Below are 18,307 nucleotides of genomic sequence, written 5' to 3' on the forward strand. Positions count from 1 at the left end.
ACATGGGCTCAGAGGAGAACACAGCTTAGGATCAGACCTACTGCTCCAATCGTTTAGCATCAGCAAATTATTCCCAGTTCTAAAAGCATTTTATATATTAAACAGTTTATTAAAACCTAATGTGAAATGGAAACCTTAGGTTTAAAAGCAACAGAAAAGAAGTAAGTATCACCACAACTATGATTCAGTTCACAACAAAACTTGTGAAGGACAGAACCTCAGCCAGCACAGATCATTAATTTGTGTCAACTCAGCAGCTCATTTTTAGTTTTCAGCTTGATGCACAAGATTTAAGCTTTGGATTGGTCATCTTTTTTGTAAATAAAGGACTAGGTCTCCTTTTATAGGGAATCTTATTTATTCCTAAAACACCCAACAGTAATTCAAACTCTAGAAAAAGGAAGTTTTAATCCTAACTCCTCCTTTTCAGAGTAAGGCTGGTCAGCCAAAGCAAATGGTCCATTATGCACTAGGATGTCAGCTTCATAAAGCTTTTTAAATAGACTTTTGTCTCTCAAAAGGAGTTAGGGAATTATTGTTTCTATAACATTGTAGATCCTTTGACAAAAAGGATTATTTATATACACATTTGTTAATTTCAAAACTGCCAATCTGGTTTGCCATCATTTTATCATCCCATAGAATTTAAAAGTTGAGCACCTATAGTCTGGGTTCTTAAATATATGAAAGGGTTTGTGTAGTCTTTTTGTCCCACATTTTTTCTCTTTAAAATAATGACAAACAACACCACTAGCAACAGGATTTCCCTACCATCTCAAGTTACAGGTTGCATTCTAAAATTAAAACTTCATGTGAAGAGGGCAGGACCAAAGAGGAGCAAGGAAATGTCAGGGAGAAATACACAGCCACACACAGGTAAACAAGAATTTCAGCACAGCCCACACTGCCGCTCTTATCACCCTGAAGCTCTGGGGGCCATCTGCTGGTGTGAGAAATTCAGCATTAGGGAGGAAGTCCCAAACCCAACAGCCGTATATGCTTAAAAGCAGACGATGTGAGACTTTATACACCTAACTGGATTGGTTTTGTTTGAGCTTGTGCCTTGTCTGGGAAATCTTAATTTATGATTTCAAACTTCCTGAGGTTAAACCTCAAAAGCATAAACCCTGCTGCCAGTCTCAATCCAAAGACATGAATGCCAACACCGTCCCTTGGCCAGCCCTGAGCAAGGCCAGCCTGAAGCCCAGCTTATGGCCTCTGGGTAAGAGTGAAGCTTTATTGTTTGCATGTGCACTTTACACAGGAAAGCTTAAAAATGCAGTCCACAGTCCTATTTACTTTTTACCACAATGTCAGACAAGAAGAATAGTTGTGTTTCCCTTCAACACCATGAAAAACAGGAGGTTTGGGGTAGATTCTAAACTTGACTGGTGACATTTGGACATCACAAGACACTGGATTTTACATGCCTAAAATTAAAGAATAAACTATTTTTAAATTCTCCGGACTTCACTTTTATGCAAAAATCTACTAAACGCACATTTTGTGACATTTCTGTATTTTTCCGAATATCGCACAGCTGCTGAAAAAGGAGGTCATTCAATACACCGAGAAACCTGAGCTCCACTGCTCCAAGCCCAAGCCTCTGAGAAAGCCATGCGAACTCAGGAACCCTTTTCGTCCTCACCACGCCGAAAGCGCGACCCTGGAGCCGCAGGGCCCGTCCTTAAAAACCAGTTATAACAGCAGGAAGCCCAAGGTTCGGGACGTCACCTCCAGGTGAGTGCGGCAGGGAAGTCCCCGCTCCCTGCCGCCGCCGGGGGAGGCCCGGCCGGAGCTGCCGGGGGAAGGCGGGGGAGAGCGGCCCCAGAGCCGCGGTAAGGAGGGACGGAGGGAGGGAGGGAGGGGAGGAGGCGACGGCGGCGGCAGGAGCCGGGGATCGGTGACCGGGGATCGGTGACCGGGGTCGGCTCCGAGCGGGGCGGAGGGCGGGGAGAGCGCGGGCGGGTCGGAGCGCAGCGCGGCGGGGCCGGGCCGGGCAGGCCGCGCTGTCCCGTGCTGTGCTCTCCCCGGCAATGACACCATATCATATATCCGGGAACGTGTGTGTGAGTATCTCTGTGTGCATATATATTTGTATTTAAAACAGAAAATTAAAGCTGCTTTTTTTTTCTCTCCCCCCCCCCCCCAAGTGCTAGAGTTAAATAGGACAAAAACATATACGGTTACTTTCCCCCTATTTTTTTTAATTCTATGTAATTCATCTTTCTCCTCTACTCCACTTTAAGAGGTTGTTTCCCCCCTTGTGCAACAGCTGTGGTTCCGTTCTATAAGCAGTCCCTGATTGTCTTCTTTAAGCTCTGCAGCACCACAGTTGCTGCTGAAGTCTGGTTCCATTGTGTGGTTCTGGCAGTAAATTACCTTCATGGCTTTTGCTTCAGAAATGCAAATTTTAGGCTTTGGTGTAGCTATGATAAGCTAATTAGTGTTCGGATGATCCGGACTTCGGGAAGTCCAGAGATGTCTTTGGGAGGCACTGAGGATGCAATAGGTGACAGTCCTGTCAGAGGGGAATTTGAGCTATTTAAGGTTCTGCCTTTTACAATAATTTAATTAGACAAATTGGATTTCATTGCAGTGATGATTTCTAAGGACTTAATTCATAAAATGTTTCAGTAGCTATTGCTGCATCTGGAGCAGACTAAATAGGCTGGGTGAAGCTGTTAACCCACAGCTGCCTGCCCTGGCCTTAGCAGGTGCCCTGAAGAAGGACTGGCTGCATCTCACCAGCCAACTTCACAACTGTATTTTTCCCCCTCGTGTTGTTGTTTTAGTGCAACTGCCACTCAAAAAAAAAAAAAAAAGTGTGGATGTCCCCTCACCAAGCATTGTGCATTTTTTTTAACAATAACTAGAAGAAACTAAGAAATGAGCCTTTTGGGCTCACAAAGTATAATGGAGAGTTTCAAAGACATAAGAGGTGCTGTCCAGCCCAGTGATCTGTCACAGGCAATGGAGAGAGGAGATGCAGTTTAGGGAAACTAACCTGGCCACTTGCTTCACCTTGTGTTCCTTAGGGACACCACACATGGATGTATCCTCCTAGGGTGCTTTTTTTGCCTGTTGTAAAGTTTGGTATTGCTTTTACTGACTGCTGTCTAGATCTGGTTTTGCAGGAAGAAGTTGTGCTTTCAATTTAACCAGTGCTTTCATCGTTCTGTAAAACTCAGCTGTAGCCTCCCCCAAGCTCCTCCTCTCCAAACCAAACAGTCTCTGACATTTTTTGCCTCTCCTGAACAGCAGTGGCTCCATTCACTTGGCTATTTGAACTGCCCATCCTGAGCTGAGACCAGAACTGCTCGTAGCAGTCAAGGCTTGGTCCCACCCAGGTTTCTTGTAGCACTAAGACAATATCCCATGTGATGGTCTTGGTACCTTTCCTCATGATGCCCAGCATTTTGTTGGCTTTCTTGTCTGCCACCAAAAAAAGAGGAGGTGCAAAGTTTTGGAGATAGTATGACGATATGGTTATTAGTGTATACTTTAATTATCAGAACAATTTATAAACATTTCAATGTAGTTGTTTCAGAATCTCATGTCTTTTTCTTTGGATAGATAGAAATCCCCACATGGGTGAGATGTTCTTAAAGAGAGAGCATGTTTTGGACAATAGGCAGGGCAATGTAATTTCCAAGTTCTTTGGTTGTACAAGACAAGTAAAGTTCTAAAGCAATCATTTAATTAAAATAAAAAGATAAGAAGCGATGTGAACTCTTGAGCCTAGGAGCTATTTACTTAAACTGCTTCACTGCTATGCAAAATCCTCAGTCTTATTAGGAAAATTCTTATATTAGTGCAAGAAGTGCACATGATGCTTTGCATTTTGATGGCTTAAAAATGTAGCTGCAAGTTCCTCACTGGCAAGTAGGCTATGCTTAGGGGCACCTGGATGCTACCCAGGGTGTGCAGGAGGGCACATTGTTTCCAGCAGCAGCCTTGTATATTCATTATCAACCTCAATTGTTGAGCTGGGTTTGTTGCCTCCAGCAGTAACCAACAGATGAAGTTTCAGAGGAAAAGGAGACCTATCATGCACTTAACAAACTGAGCAGTTCTACATGTTGCAGAATTCCTTCTTGCTTGCAGGTGGTCCAGTAAACTTCAAAGCACAGAAAGATAGCTTTCTTAGTCATGATTTTAGCTTAGTTTTTTAATTCTTTCCTTTGCCAAAAGACCTGCTCCATATGACTGAAGAGCCAGTGAGATGTTCTTTCCTTGACTCCATAAACTCTGTCAGGGATTAGTTGCTCCTAACACAGCATGATGGCAAATAGTAATCCCTTTTTTGAAACCCAAAAGTAACTAGTGGGATGTTAATGTTTTAACTTTGGTCTTGCTGTTTTTTCTGGAAGTCCTGCATTTCCCTCTGGTTGCTATATATGATTATTTTGCATCTGTTCTACAGTAGTGCTTTTAGATGTTTCACTAGTTTGCTACCTTTTAAAGCCAGTTTATAAAAGCAAATTTTAGTGATTGAAGATGCTTTCATTACCGCTTCAATATCTTCCATTTGTGTGCAAGCTGTATTTCTGAGATTTGCCTCAGGTTATGCTAAGTGTATCTTGCTAGTTATAAGAAAATTATGATGATGATGATAGACAAAAAAAAATCACTCTGAGGGGCTTCTTGAAAGGAACTTGAAGTTTTAGCAAGAGACTGTTTTTGACAGACAAGTTGGTGTTTTCACTAAATCAGCTGTTTGTTTGCTTAAAAATAACCACCCTGGGGTTTAGTTCTGCATGTATCCTCTCTTTTCTGTAGATCAATATATTGCTCTTTGTGGGTGATTGACTCATACATGCAAACAGAAGGATGACTATTGGCTTTACTTAGAGTAATAAAAAACTTATTTATTCGTGTGATATGGGCACAAGGAGTAGGGAAGGAGCTGAGGGTTAGATGTTGAGTGATCACAGGGGATTACGGGGTAAGTAATTATAAAGCTCATCCTGCAGTAAATACAAGAAGATGCCAGGAGTTGGTTGTGTCCCTGTGACCCTGTGGAAATGCTGCCAAATGTGCAGGGACTGCTGTTGTGTAATGCACGCTGAGATCCTGCATTTCCCAGCAAACTGGCTGTGGGAAGTTGGACAAGATAAGTCTTTTTTTACTTATTTTCTGCATAGTCTGGGTTGGGGAGGTATCATTGGCTTTGTAACCAGATGGAACTTCTACAGATCTCTGTGCCTAAATATTGTCAAATGTTCAATGGCAGTTTACAAAACGGGGATTATTTCGTTATTTTCCCAGAGATGCAGAGAAAGAATATTAAGACTGTTATATTTTGTTTTTTCTTTACATGTTTACTGTTTAAGGATAACAGATAATCTAATGACCTCAAAATATTTAGTAAATGCCCATATAGGCGTGTAAAAACATGGGAGTTTACTGTTGACATGCATGAATGGTGGTTTCTGAATTCCATGTTGCTGAGTTGTTCCATCCCTTATTGCTGTTCAAGCAAGAGGCAGCCTGTAAGCATGATTATTTGGCAGGATGATTAGGAATATTAATAAAATATAATATTCTTAATATTAAGAATATGAAGAGGGATATATCCTATAGGATACTATCATGGGACCATCACTGTGGATTTCTTATTGGCTGGACTCTGGGACCAGACCCTCTTGTGCCCCACTGTGTAATTCCAGTTACAAGTTCTAAACTTGCAACAACTCCACAGGCTTAAAAAATTACCTTGTTGGCTTGAGCTCACAGGCACTGTTTTATGTGTATTGTGAACACCATCCTTTTGAAGTTGTGCTAAAGAATATTTCTGCTCATTTTTTTTGCACTTGAAAATCACTGAAGGCAATAATACCATGAGCATTATTAACTAGAGGTTCAATATTTGCACATATTTCAGATTGCTTGAATCCTGTGCTCACTTTATTATTTATATTTTTCATGCTTTATCCATGTGTACTTTTTATGGTGATTTTTTTTGTTTAGTTCCTTTCAACTGTAGGTTCTTTGTAGCAATGGAGCAGAAACAGTTGGGAATGGAAATTGAAAACAGAGAACTAGTTGTATGGAGAAAAAAAAATAAATAAAAGTAAAAGCAACTATAAGTGATGTTTAGGTTGATTTCAGAGATGTAACAGATGAAGAGATTTTGTTGGCTCTTCTGTGAGAGGGAACTTCCCCACAGATACAGCCTGAAATAAATGAATTGCAAGAGTGAAGTATCCTGCTGTGATTTGAAGGATTCTAATTTCAGGAGAGGAAGAGACACTTCTACTCAGGCTGCTTTCTCTGGTTGCCACCAGGGCACTTGGAGTTTGGGCCACAGACATATCACACTTTTCTGTGAGGTAACTTCTCCATGGAAAACTTTTTGGTTTGTTGGGAAAATTGCTGCCTGGACAGAGATGAAATAAAAATAGTGAGTACCCCCTCAAATTAAGCAAAAGATCCCTATGCATTATTAATATTATTTATTAATTTTGTGCTTTGAGGCAATTTCAAAGATACATGTGAAAAAGCAGGGATTATTTTTATAAGGTTGTACAAGCTGCTGCTCCAGTGAAAACTGAAACAAACTATTCTTCTTTGCTGGGGTGACAAGCTTTTTAATGAGTAAATAAAATGTCACCTTAGATTGTACATTTTTAATTTTTTCTCTCACCCAGGTACTTATGTCCATTATTAAAGTGGAAGGTGGGGATACACTGGTAAATATTTGTCACTGTTGCAGAGGATTGATTTCAGTGACAGCACATGCTGGGAACTCACTGACTGGAGTAACTTCTCTTACAGGTGTGGCTCTCATTATTTACAGTGTGAGAAAATCTGATATCCAGTCATATTTTTAAGGGACATTTGTGTACTGTGGTTTGCTATGGTTTGGGTCAGCTACTAAAATGCGCTTTTTATTTTCTGACTTTGAAAATATGTCTAGCAGCCATAATATTCTTGTAATGTCATTTGGTGTAACTCAGCTGGACTCAGTGCATCTGCATGAATATATATGAGTTAATGATGTGGCCCAGTAAGAGAATGGAAATGGGCAGCTTTGAACTTGTTCAAATCTAAATTTCATCTAAATTAATCTAGATTCATCCTCACAGGAGGAGATAACACTTTAATCCTGTGCTAGGGTTTGGTTTTTTATTTCTGTTCCTTGCAGAAATTTTCCCTCAAGGGTGAGTGCCTCAGAGCGTGCACGGATCAGTGTCTTGTTCTCCAGTTTACTAATTTAACAGCTCATGAATCAGCCTGCACTGCTCAGCACTTCATTGTGCTGCTGATAATTAATCAGATATGGCTCTAATTCCTGTCTTTCAGCAGAACTTAGCTGTGGTCATCTGTTACATCATCTATTATTGACATATTGTAGGAATAGAGGCAACAGGAAGAGAACTTGCAGGAATTTTCTAATGAAGCTAATAGTGATTTATCCATCATAAACCCTTTTCTATATGGATTAAATTGGTGGTAACTGCCCTTTTGTGTATTGCCACATGATGTTCCATGTTGCTGAAAGCTTTCCAGCTGCAGACCCTCGGGTGGGAGGTGACTGGCATTTGTAGGGAGACACCTGCTTGGCCAGGGCTGTTGGTACAAGTGCCCAGAGCAGGGCACACAGGCTCTGTGGTTAAAGTTTTCTCCTGTGTTTGATTTCTCAAGAGAGCTTAGCTGAAAAATCACTTAACTTTCTTTTTTTTTTTCCTCTTATTTTGAGTGGTGTTCTATTGATTTTAAACCTTTAATTAATTAGTACCAGCCAAGATAGTGGCTGAATCAGAAAGTTTTGTTTGAAATTTTAACTGTTGTACTAGACCTGTTGAATAGGTTTAGGATACACTGTATTGGGGATAGTAGGAATAAAAACACTGCTCTTTTGATTTTTTTTTTAATATATAACTAGATTTTATAAATGGGGGTGTATATGTGTATAAAACATTTTATGCAACACAACTTCATTACATGTTTAATATTAGTACATTCTTGGTTTGGTTTTTTCATTTGTTTGTTTGTTTTTAGTCTTTTTATTGTTGTTGGCTTGATTTTTGAGTTTCCACTATTGGTGTTGTCTGATTATCATTAAGAATTACAGGTTGAAGTCTTTCCCTGGAGCCTCCAGGGTATAAATGAGTAAGAGCTGCAATCAAACCATCCAACACCTTTGTTTCAGGTGAGAAATAGAGTAGTCTATAGAAGTAAAAGAAAAACAAAAGCAATCATTCAGCTAAGATGGCAAATTAAAGCTCAGCAATGGGAATATAAACCACCCTTCATCAGAACAGAAGAGAGTTCACAGAGCCATGGACCAGCACATGTGAGAGCTCCCATTCACATACTAATGTTTTGCTCACTGCTTCGAGGCAAAAAGACAATCAAGATACATTTACAGAACTGCTGATATGGAAACTAAAACTTTGGTGTTGGTTTTTCTGAATAAACAACCTGCAGATTTTGCACACAGTTTTCATGTGTGAGTTTGTTTGGTGTCCACACAGGGACAGTAAAGCAGAGGAGAGAGAGAGAAGAGGGTGCTGTGAAATGTGCTTCCTGCAGCTGCTACAATTGTAAACCATCAAATTGTTGCTAACTTCCAATGGCTCTGCAGCCAGCAAGTCTTTTCTCCCTGAGTATGATGTGAGATATGAGAAATGAGGGAAGTAAGATAAAAACATTATGAAAGAATCTTTATATATATATATTTAGTACTAAATGTTCAAGTTACAGATAGCACTTATGCTTCAAAGAATTTTCTCTATAAAATTTTGCAAACTGCTAATGTGTCACAAGTAGAAATGTTAAAATTTGTTTCAGGGTGCACTGAATGCTGTTCAGAGGTACAGTCCCAAGCTTCAGAACTGTAACTCCTCTGTAAATTAACTGATAGAGTTGGCAGCTACAAAACATCAACTTCACATTGTTGTAACTGTTATTATTAAATTTTTCTAAGTCAGAGAAGTTAAAAAAAAAAAGGGAATATAAGGCCTGGGAACTGTAAGAGGTAGGCTCTGAGCTGCAGTACATGCTTGTACTGCAGTTGGAGAGTAAGATTTGGCTGAACAGAGCACAGAATCCAGATGGATTTGGTCTGTTAACCCAAGACTGACTGCTGAAGTTTGGGATGCAAGTGTCTTCTGCAGGAAGACAGTTAACATTTGGTGGAGAGGCCTGGAGGCCAAGGAAAGTGAGGAGAATACTGTGTGTCTGATATATAGGTGTGAGCATTGTAGAGATTTCAAATCTAGGAAAATAAATTGAATTCACAGACGTGTGTGGGACATACATGTTTTTACCATGCCAGGTATATTCTGGATCAGTTGTAAAAAGAGCTATGCAAATAAGTAGCTCCAAGCACAGTGACTAATTTAAACTGATTTCTGCTCCATTTTTACTGAGGTGCCTGGCATTTTAACACACAGGACTGATCTCCTGCTACTTCTCTGGTGCTCCATGAATACACAACTCTGAGAATGGTGCTCCTTTTAGATTAGGAAGAATAGACAGGGGCTTCTCTTTGTCAAGCGTCTTTTATTTTAATTTTTTTTTCCTTTAGGGTGGAGTTTTAATGTTTTGCTGTCAGGATGGAGAGCAGGATCCCTGTCATTCTTCTAGCCTGTGGCTCCTTCAACCCCATCACAAACATGCACATGCGGTTGTTTGAGCTGGCTAGAGATCACCTGCACCAAACAGGTCAGTAGGGGGGGCTCAGGGGCACACGCACAGGGCTTGGCTGGGGAAAGGAAGGAACATCTTCGGTACTTGCTTGGATAAGCTCTCCTTTTATGTCTGGCTTAATTTTAATTCTCTTTATTGATCATTTAATATGAGGCTTTCATGGCATATTTAATACAGGAAGAGTAGCATTACCTCTTCCTTTGGCTCAGTGTTTAAAAGAGTATAATGAGTGTTCAGGCAAATAAAGTGAAAGTTTTATCAGCAGTTTTAGGATCATATTCGTGGAACTGAGCCTTGTGAAGGAGTATGCTTAATAATTCTGAAACTGAGAAGAATCATTTATGTTCAAATTTCACGCTTTTATGATACACTATGTTTTAGTAAGAAGTGGTACCTGTCAGCAGTCCTGACAGCCAGGTGAAACTGGAGAAAAGGTGAAACGTTAATTATTCATTATCCATCTTCACTAAGAGGCCCTTTTTCCATCCTAGAAAAATAATTTGTTCATAAACTAAAAAAAAAAAAAAAAAGTGAGATATCAGCAGGATAGAATGTTTTGGCAACAAAGGAGAAAGTGGATAACATCAGGAACTTCAGAAGAGCCACTGAGAGGCATTGAATTCTAAGCTTGATCAGCTCCTTAGTTGCTGAGGGTTTTTTTTAGTTTGTTTGTTTTTTTTCATTTGGTAGCTAAAATTTGCATTTATGTTTCTGGAAGCAGTAGTGAGGGAATTGTAGTTTACTGGAATCTGACAGAAGTTCCTAGGGAGGTGGTTGAGTAGGAACCTGAAGGGCAAATAACAGTAAAAGGAATGTGGCTGTCAAACTGAGGCAGGGAGAGAATCTGATAACCCTCTGATATCCCTGTGCAGGAAATGCAGCAACCACCTACTCTCTGTATACTGTCAGAATGCCTTGACCCTCATGAGGAAGAATTACAGAGCTGGCTCAGAGAGCAACCTCTACAAGTCTCTGTTGTGCTATAACTTTAATATTATTTTGTTGCTCCTGCAAGACTGGAAATAAAGGGTTAAAAAGAGATTTTAATTGACTTTTTTCACTGTAATTTTGTAACTGATTCTGCTGCCCAGGTGTGCAAGGAGTAGAAGGGTAATGTGAGACCAATTGGTAATTCTGTTTAAGTAACATTTCATTACCTTGGAAGAAGGATTGAACTGGGAAATGAATTATAGCTCTGTCTGAATCACAATTCATGGTTTAGTCTGCTCCAGGATGTGTGTAATGAGACTCCAGCCCTTACTCAGAGCAGGTTACTTAAAGAAGTCTGGTAAAAATCATACTAAAAGTGAAGTTGTGAAAAGCTGAAATGGAAATTGTGCATTACGTTGCACCTCTTAATGTCAGTGCTTAGTTCTGGATAGGGTGTGACTTGCCTTTTGACTTCTTAGTTTAATGTGTGAAGACTCACTGGTATTAGGGCTTTATGTGTTAAAGAAACCCTTCATTTGTGTCTGGGTTGCCTGCAGTGCAAAGCAAGAATCCTGTCACCCATCACAAGTCGAGGTGGCTTTATTTGAAGTATCTGTAAGTGCAGGTATATGTGTTTTCATGTATGGATATACAAATCTCCTGTATGATCTTCTTTCCACTGTGAAGATAGTTTCTCAAGCAGAGGGGGTTGGCAAAGTGCTATAAAAATGACTGGTTTGGGATGCCTGTTTGACAGGAAGTTAATTGGTCATTCTCTCACGATTTTAATCATGTTTCCAGTTCTGTGGTTACCCAGGGAAGGAGGGGAGAAATTGGAGCTCATTTGCTGAGAAGCCCCAGCTGCAGACTGGGAGCTGGTAGTGGGGAGAACAGTGGTGATCCATGGCTAGGGTTTGATTGAACTGAGGGAGGAGGATGCTGTATTCCCAGGGATTCCCTCCTCAGGGGGAGCAGTGCACTTGGAAGCTGGCACACACTGAGTGCCTGGGAAGGTGAGAAGCAGGAGTGAGGAATCACCCAGCACAAGGGGCTGTTACCAGGCTGTGAGAACGGCTTCATTCGGTTCTCTTGCAGGAGTTCTTCATTCCAGATGGGACGGGGATGATGAGTTGTGAAGGGGCTTGGCTGGAGCTCACTGCAGTCACCAGCCCTGGGGGTGTTCCACAGCTGTGTGGATCTGGCACTGGGGGCATGTTGTAGTGCTGAACTCGCTAGGGCTGTGTTAATGGTTGGGCTCAGTGATCTTAGAGGGCTTTTCCAACCTTAATGATTCTGTGACTTCAGAGTCAGGTTTTGCTGTTAGGAATGACATGACTATCCCTGATGTGCATCCTGACTGACAGCTCCAGTAATTCTCTCTGCCAGCTTTTTGTACATCACTTCAGTTTCAAATGCTGCCTAATCTTATTTTTCATACATCCCTATTTCAAGTAGGAAATTTTATTGAGTTTCTGGTATTTTAAGCAGTTTCATTGCCACATCTGAAGTAATTCATCCTTTCTCAGCCAACAAATCTTGTCATGCTGCTTTTTAAATTTAACATGTGTCTGGATGACTCTAATGATTCTCTTTATCTGGATTTTGAGTCTACTCATGCAAATTTGATGCCTTACACATCCTCACACACAGCTAAAATTTTCTGAGATTCAATCCCTTGTTTTAAAATTGTTTCTTGAAACTTTAGTGACTGCGGCAAGTACCTTTCCAGTCTGTTAATACCTGATACTTTTATTTCTCTCTGAATGTGTTTCTCATTTGACCATAAAGTCCAGAAAGATATATTACTAGAATTAATCTATGTAAGATATTTATAATCTTGTTTCCCAAGTATTGCCAGTGGAATACTGAGATATTAGATCACCATGTTTCCAGATAAGACCAAAAGGGATAGAGGGCAGAGGAGAAGGGGATGAAAGACTAAGCTGTTTCTATGTGACAAGACATACAAGGGGTAGTTGTAGAATAATGAGTTCCTAGCTTGTGAAAAGGTGGGAAAAATGTGCCACCATCAATGGGTTGTGTCAGATGCAGTGCTGGACAGCAGAGCTGAGAAGTCCAAGGAATAATTAGTCACTCACAGCCTTGAAAATTTGGAAGTTTATGTTGCTTTAGGGCTGCATTTGACTGAAGTGGAATGATATTTTCAAGAAAGGGATAGGACTAGATTGTAACACCAGCAAGTCAGCATAAATGCAGGCTTCAGTGTGGTTTTTGCTGCAACAAGTCTGATAACTGGAATTTGAAAACAAAAGAACTCCAGTTGGGTGCTGCTGTTTTGAGTGTGTGCAGCAGTCTGAGATACAGAGCTGGAACACGATCCAGTCAGCTGTAGTTACTCACTACATTTACAATAAATATTGACAGACATTAGTTAAAACTGCCTTAGCTTAAAAAATGCAAAGGAAACAAATAGTTGATTATTTTCTTTTCATTACAAGATTTACAGCAGTGCTTGCCTGGCTAGAGCAGTACCTGGTTCATTGGGTTAGGCTTTACCCTTGAAAGGTGCATGAAGAGGGATGCACGTGTGGCTTAGCATTGCAAAAGAATTATGGAATGCACTTTGCAGAGGTGCAAATCAAAAGCATGAATTTAAGACATCTCAGGGCATACCACATCCCTGATGAAAACACTTCCATTACATCCAACTCCATTTGCTGAATACTGTTAGCAGTGCATACAGTTTAGTTTCTAACCTTTTTCTGAATTATGCTTTCCTAAGTGGAAGAAGTGTAGGTGTGTTTCTGTTCCACAAGTTTTGTTGTCTTACTGTAAAGCCCAGCAGAATAAAGGGTGAGCATCCCCAGCTTGCAGTGGTATTTGTGTTACCTCTGTATTTGCCTTTGGAATCACAGCCTCCTGTACTGTAACATTGCTGCAGAGAGCCATTGCTTCCCAGTCATGTTACATGGATGAGAGCGTTTCAGAATAAAGTGTCTTATGAGTAGAGCTACAATATTTTGTTACTCACATTGTTACTCTCGAAATGGTGGGTTTATCCATCCTTTCTAGAGGAAATACTCAATTTCATAGATACTCCTTTTTGTCCAGATCCAGTGAACACTGTAGAAGTGAAGTTGTGTTTAAGATCTTGCTATGAAAGGTTTATTGTGGATGTGCTGTGTGGAGATGGCTGAGCATTTCTTTGAGGGCTGGTCACTGTGCACGCTCAGTTACTCAGCTGCTGGAGGAGTTCCTGGAGCCACAGTGTGTTTTAGTGCCTGTCTGACTGTGGAGGTAAATGTGCACCTCCAGGCCCTGCAGCTCACTCAGCCAGGTGGGTATGAGTTGTGTTTGTCTGGTGCTCACAGGGCACCTCTCCCTGCAGTGTTTGCACCCCTCATCTCATTCTGTCCCTTCAGCTTTCCTGTGCTCTGAAGTGATCAAGGCAAAGCCATCCATCCCATGGAGAACTCTCCTCAAAGACTGTCCATTACTGCTCTGATGGATGTTCACTTTCAATGCAATGGTTTCTGAATTGTTTCCCCTTTGATTTTCCTTCTGTTGAATTCCTTTCACAGAAGGAGACTGAACAAGAAGTAAAAAAAGTCTTGCTTATTGTCTTTTCCTTTTTCATGCTTGGCATGGTATACATGTCATGGGAAGGTAAGCTTAGGATGATATCCTTTTGATATTTAATCTGAACAAAGATGTTAGATATCCCTCCCTCCTCCCCAGTTAATTATACCTTGTAAATAAAATTAACATTTTAGTTTAAATGGAACAATGACAAATTTGTTTTCCTTACCTTAGCAGACTGAGAGTTCTGGGAGGATAATTGTGGCTTTCTTGTGGGTTCAAGGGAAACCACTGCTATTGCTTCAATACAGAATTTTGTCATGTGATTTTAATCTGTGTGTAGTCACACACAGAAGGCTGATAAAAGAAATTAAATAGTCCAGTAATTATCTGTATTCGTAAAAGCAAGTGTGCCAGTCATTTCAACGAAGAAATGAAAACTTACGTTAAGGTAAGCTCTTGTTTCAATTTAGACGGTTAGAACATTATATTGTAACTTATTTTCCAACACTGTTCACGACTGGCAGCACATTTTACATCATTTTACATTTTGAAATACTGCCACTTCCCTCACAAAGGAGAACTGACTCCTCAGCAGAGTGATACTTGTTATTTATGTGTTTGATGTTGTGTATGTACTATGCAGTAAAATTTAAACCATTCATCAGATGCATTTGGTTAAATCTGAGATGTGTAGGCAGGTTTATGCCCTTAGAACAGGCTTAATGAAGCAAAGAAAATACTTATTCCTGGAGAAACCTTCCAAAACCCAACGCCAAAAAATTTGCAATCCTGTGTCCTACAATCATTCATGAGTGCACTGTGTAGAAGTTATCTTGTCCTGTGCTTGAAAGAAAATTAGGGAGAGTCTCTAGAAAGAAACAGGAGTCCAGGGAATTTTCTTTCACTTATGCTTGCAGACTGGATGCACAGGACAGAAACTGTAGGTAGGTGATGAGTTGAGTGCTGTCATCTTGAGTAAAGTGCGTGGGGTTTGAGGGGAGATTTTTTGGTCTTTGGTTTTCAGTGGGTTTGGGTTTTTTTTGGTGTTTAGGTTGGTGGAAGTTCTTTTGGTGTGGTATTGATTTGGATTTTTGTGTGTGTGTTTAGGGCTTTTGATTTGGTGGCTTGGAATTTTGTGGTGGTTTACTCTGGGTATGGTTTTGGAGGGGGTGTTGGGTTTTTCTTAGCTGGCCTTTGATTTTTTCCCAGTGGATGAGAGATATATGACATGGTCTTTAAACTAATGCCCATATCTGCAGGGAGGCAAAATTTTGTATTTGAGTTGGTGTCATGTTTCATTGATGTCAGAGAAGCTTCCAGCAAGTCTAACTCTGCCTTTTACTCAATTATCATGGAAATGCAGAAGAGACTTATGTTTTGTGGGCACTGCTCAGCAGGGAGGAAAGTTTCTAGAAATTTTGCTTATGCTAAACCAGAACTATTTCATAATACTTACTTAGTAGCACCTTGGAAAAGGAATGAAGTCCAGCAGCACTGAGGCCCCAAGTGCCATTGCTGCCTGCTCAGGATGGGAAGGAAGGAGGAACAGCAGTGGGGTCATTCCTCTTCTCTAGGTAGGATCACACCAGAAAGCTGCAGAGCTTCCCAGTCTGTTGGGGGTTTTCCTGTGACACTGGGAGAAAAATGAGTCATGGGTCAGAGTTAAATGTATGGAGGTATCTCATTTATTTGGTTTCCTATAGTGGTTATTTACTTTTATGATTTACCTTTTGTATAGTTTCTCACAGTGAATTCAAGACTTACTGCAATAAGAAATAAATCTTTAGAAGCCCAACCAAAGTACACATACAATTTTATATGAAATTGCCATTTGATAAATTTGCTTCAGTATTAATAAATTAATTCAGCATTACAATTTGTGCTAGTGCTTGTGACAATTGACAGTGACTTTTATTATGTAAAACTAAATACCTACTTAATAGTCTATTTTAACATGTTTGAGAGACAGCTTTTGTTTCATTACTTTTGTTATATTTAGTTTTCTAGGCACTAACAAGTTTTCCTAAACAGTTCTTAGAGAATATAAGTTTGTAGCAAGAGGAAATTTTTTGCTACTTGATAGGTATGTTTTGAAAAACAAATCCACTTAAGGGCCTGAAGGATTTTTACACATACTTAGGACAAACAATAATAACACACTTCAGGGTGAAAAATTCTATTCCAGAGAAATAGAATTTGAAGATAATTCTGGACCAAGAAAGGTTTAAAGCTACCTATAATAATTTATGGGACAGAGAAGAGAATTGCAGTGGACATTAAGAAAAGCCCAAGGGGACAGAATTTAATGATTTTCTCTTTGCATGCCTGCCAGAATTGAGGGCCATATTTGAATAGGTGAACTTTCAAATTACTGAAGAGGACACAAGTTATTACCAGCCAATAATAAAATGTTTTCCTATGTTTTGACAGCTAGAGCTTGTAATTTTAGGTGGAAGGCTCTCCTGGGCATCGTGTTTGCATAGTGTGGGTTACTCAGCTGTGAATCATCTCAAACACTTCCTGTGTTTGACTGGCAGAACTGAAGTACCTTCATTTTTTCCTTCTAGTTGTTTTCATTTCTGCTTTGGAACAAGCTGATATGGCATCAGAAGCTCTTAGCCCATTTATGCAGTTCTAGGCCAGACTGAAGACTGAAATCATTACAGACTTGTTCTTGGTTAGCATGATCTCACAGAAATTTAATTTTTACACTTAATATATTCATTTGAAATATAAGGGAACAATTTATGTCTGTAGGAACTGAAAAGAAAAAACTGAAATGTGGAAAATAAAATTATTGTTAACCTTTTAATAAGGTTAACATACTAATGACTTCAAACTGTAGCTTCTTTCCCTTTAAATGAGAAGTGACTTCAAACTGTACTTTCTTTCCCTTTAAATAACAATTTGTTATAGCTCTGTATAAGATCAGACTACCAGAGAATAATTGTTGTTCATAAATCAAGTGAAATTATTTCCAATTTCAGACCAAGAGATGGACTGAATTATATGCACATCTTTGCATGTTTCTGGAAAGTTTTATCTTGCTCATTTTGTCTGCAATGAGAATGTTTTAAAACAGAGGATGGTTTGAACTGACATTTTAAGAGGTTGCAAATCTCATTGAATTTTCATACTATTTTTTTAAGTCCATCTTAAGTCCAGTGAAGTACTTTTGAAAATTTTACCCTATTACATCAAAATAAATGTGAAGTTACTAGATTGTATTTTAGAATATTAAATTGTCATGTGCCAGTATCAGAAATTATGAGTCTAGGGATATTGTTTTCATTATAAATAATGCTACATTTAAGTTTCTTTGTTAAAACAATTGAATTAGAAAAGAAGATGATTTTTCCCCTTCAGTATCATGTTTAGCATAGCTATTAAAATGCATGTGCTACATCAGAAATAGTTTTGTTTCCTTTTTGTTCAGTTGAAACACCCTTTCTCTCCTCTCCATTTCTTGAGGGTTGCAGCTTAGAGTAGTGACTGATGGCTTATCAAAACGAGAGCTACATTTTTGTTTTCTGATTTGAGGACAGAATTGCAAAATCTAGCAAAAAGAGCCTGATGTGTTAATGATTCCATGATGTCACAGGAGTAGAAAAATATGGGCCTATTTTCAAATTTAATTAACATGATCAGCCTGACAGAAAGGGGCTTTAGTGGCTGCTAAGCTGGTGTTTATAAGTTTCATTTTAGACCCCATTAGCCCCATCTTTGGTCTTGAATCTTCTGATGTGTCTGAATCACATTAATCACAGCTGTAATAATGTGCCATAATTCTTGCTTTAACACAAGAAGGCACAATGATTTTGGTAAACAAGCATCAGATGCTTAAGAACAAAGTAGTATTAGTTAAGGCATCCATTGCTCTGGCTATATCAAAGCTGGAATTACTGGACTATGAAACTTAATCATATCTAATGATTTTGGTACTTTGCAACATAAATTATGAATATCTGTACTTGCTTTAAAATTGTCTGTTCATCCAGCTTTCCTTTATGGATCATATAACAGGATAAACATATTGACAGTAATTGTGAGCAGTTCACAGAGGAACAAAGAAGCTGCATTTTAATTGCTGTTAATGTATTAAAAACAACACCCAAAACAAGTTGTTCATAGTGTCTTATAATTTTGTAGTTAACCATGAAAGTTAACCTTTGAA

The 18,307-nt window shown here is 39.4% G+C and overlaps 1 protein-coding gene across 6 annotated transcripts in view; it reads left to right on the forward strand.

The window, feature by feature from the left end:
• The first annotated feature begins 1,573 nt into the window (after positions 1-1,573).
• The window catches only part of LOC127468747 (retinol-binding protein 1), a 41,267-nt gene continuing 24,533 nt past the window's right edge, over positions 1,574-18,307 (forward strand). The window contains exons 1-3 of one of the 6 annotated variants that reach the window (XM_051782249.1): positions 1,574-1,740; positions 8,073-8,158; positions 9,539-9,675. In XM_051782249.1, coding sequence (XP_051638209.1) covers positions 9,567-9,675 — 109 coding nt within the window. In that variant the 5' untranslated portion in view covers positions 1,574-1,740; positions 8,073-8,158; positions 9,539-9,566. Of the gene's footprint in view, positions 1,741-1,764; positions 1,839-8,072; positions 8,159-9,538; positions 9,676-18,307 lie in introns of those variants that run through there. The other 5 variants (XM_051782245.1, XM_051782246.1, XM_051782247.1 and 2 more) reach the window with 5 other exon arrangements.

The sequence above is a fragment of the Manacus candei genome, unplaced genomic scaffold (genome assembly GCF_025592945.1).
Source record: "Manacus candei isolate 608988 ecotype Guabito, Panama unplaced genomic scaffold, ASM2559294v1 h1tg000015l, whole genome shotgun sequence".
NCBI classification, from domain to species: Eukaryota; Metazoa; Chordata; class Aves; order Passeriformes; family Pipridae; genus Manacus; species Manacus candei.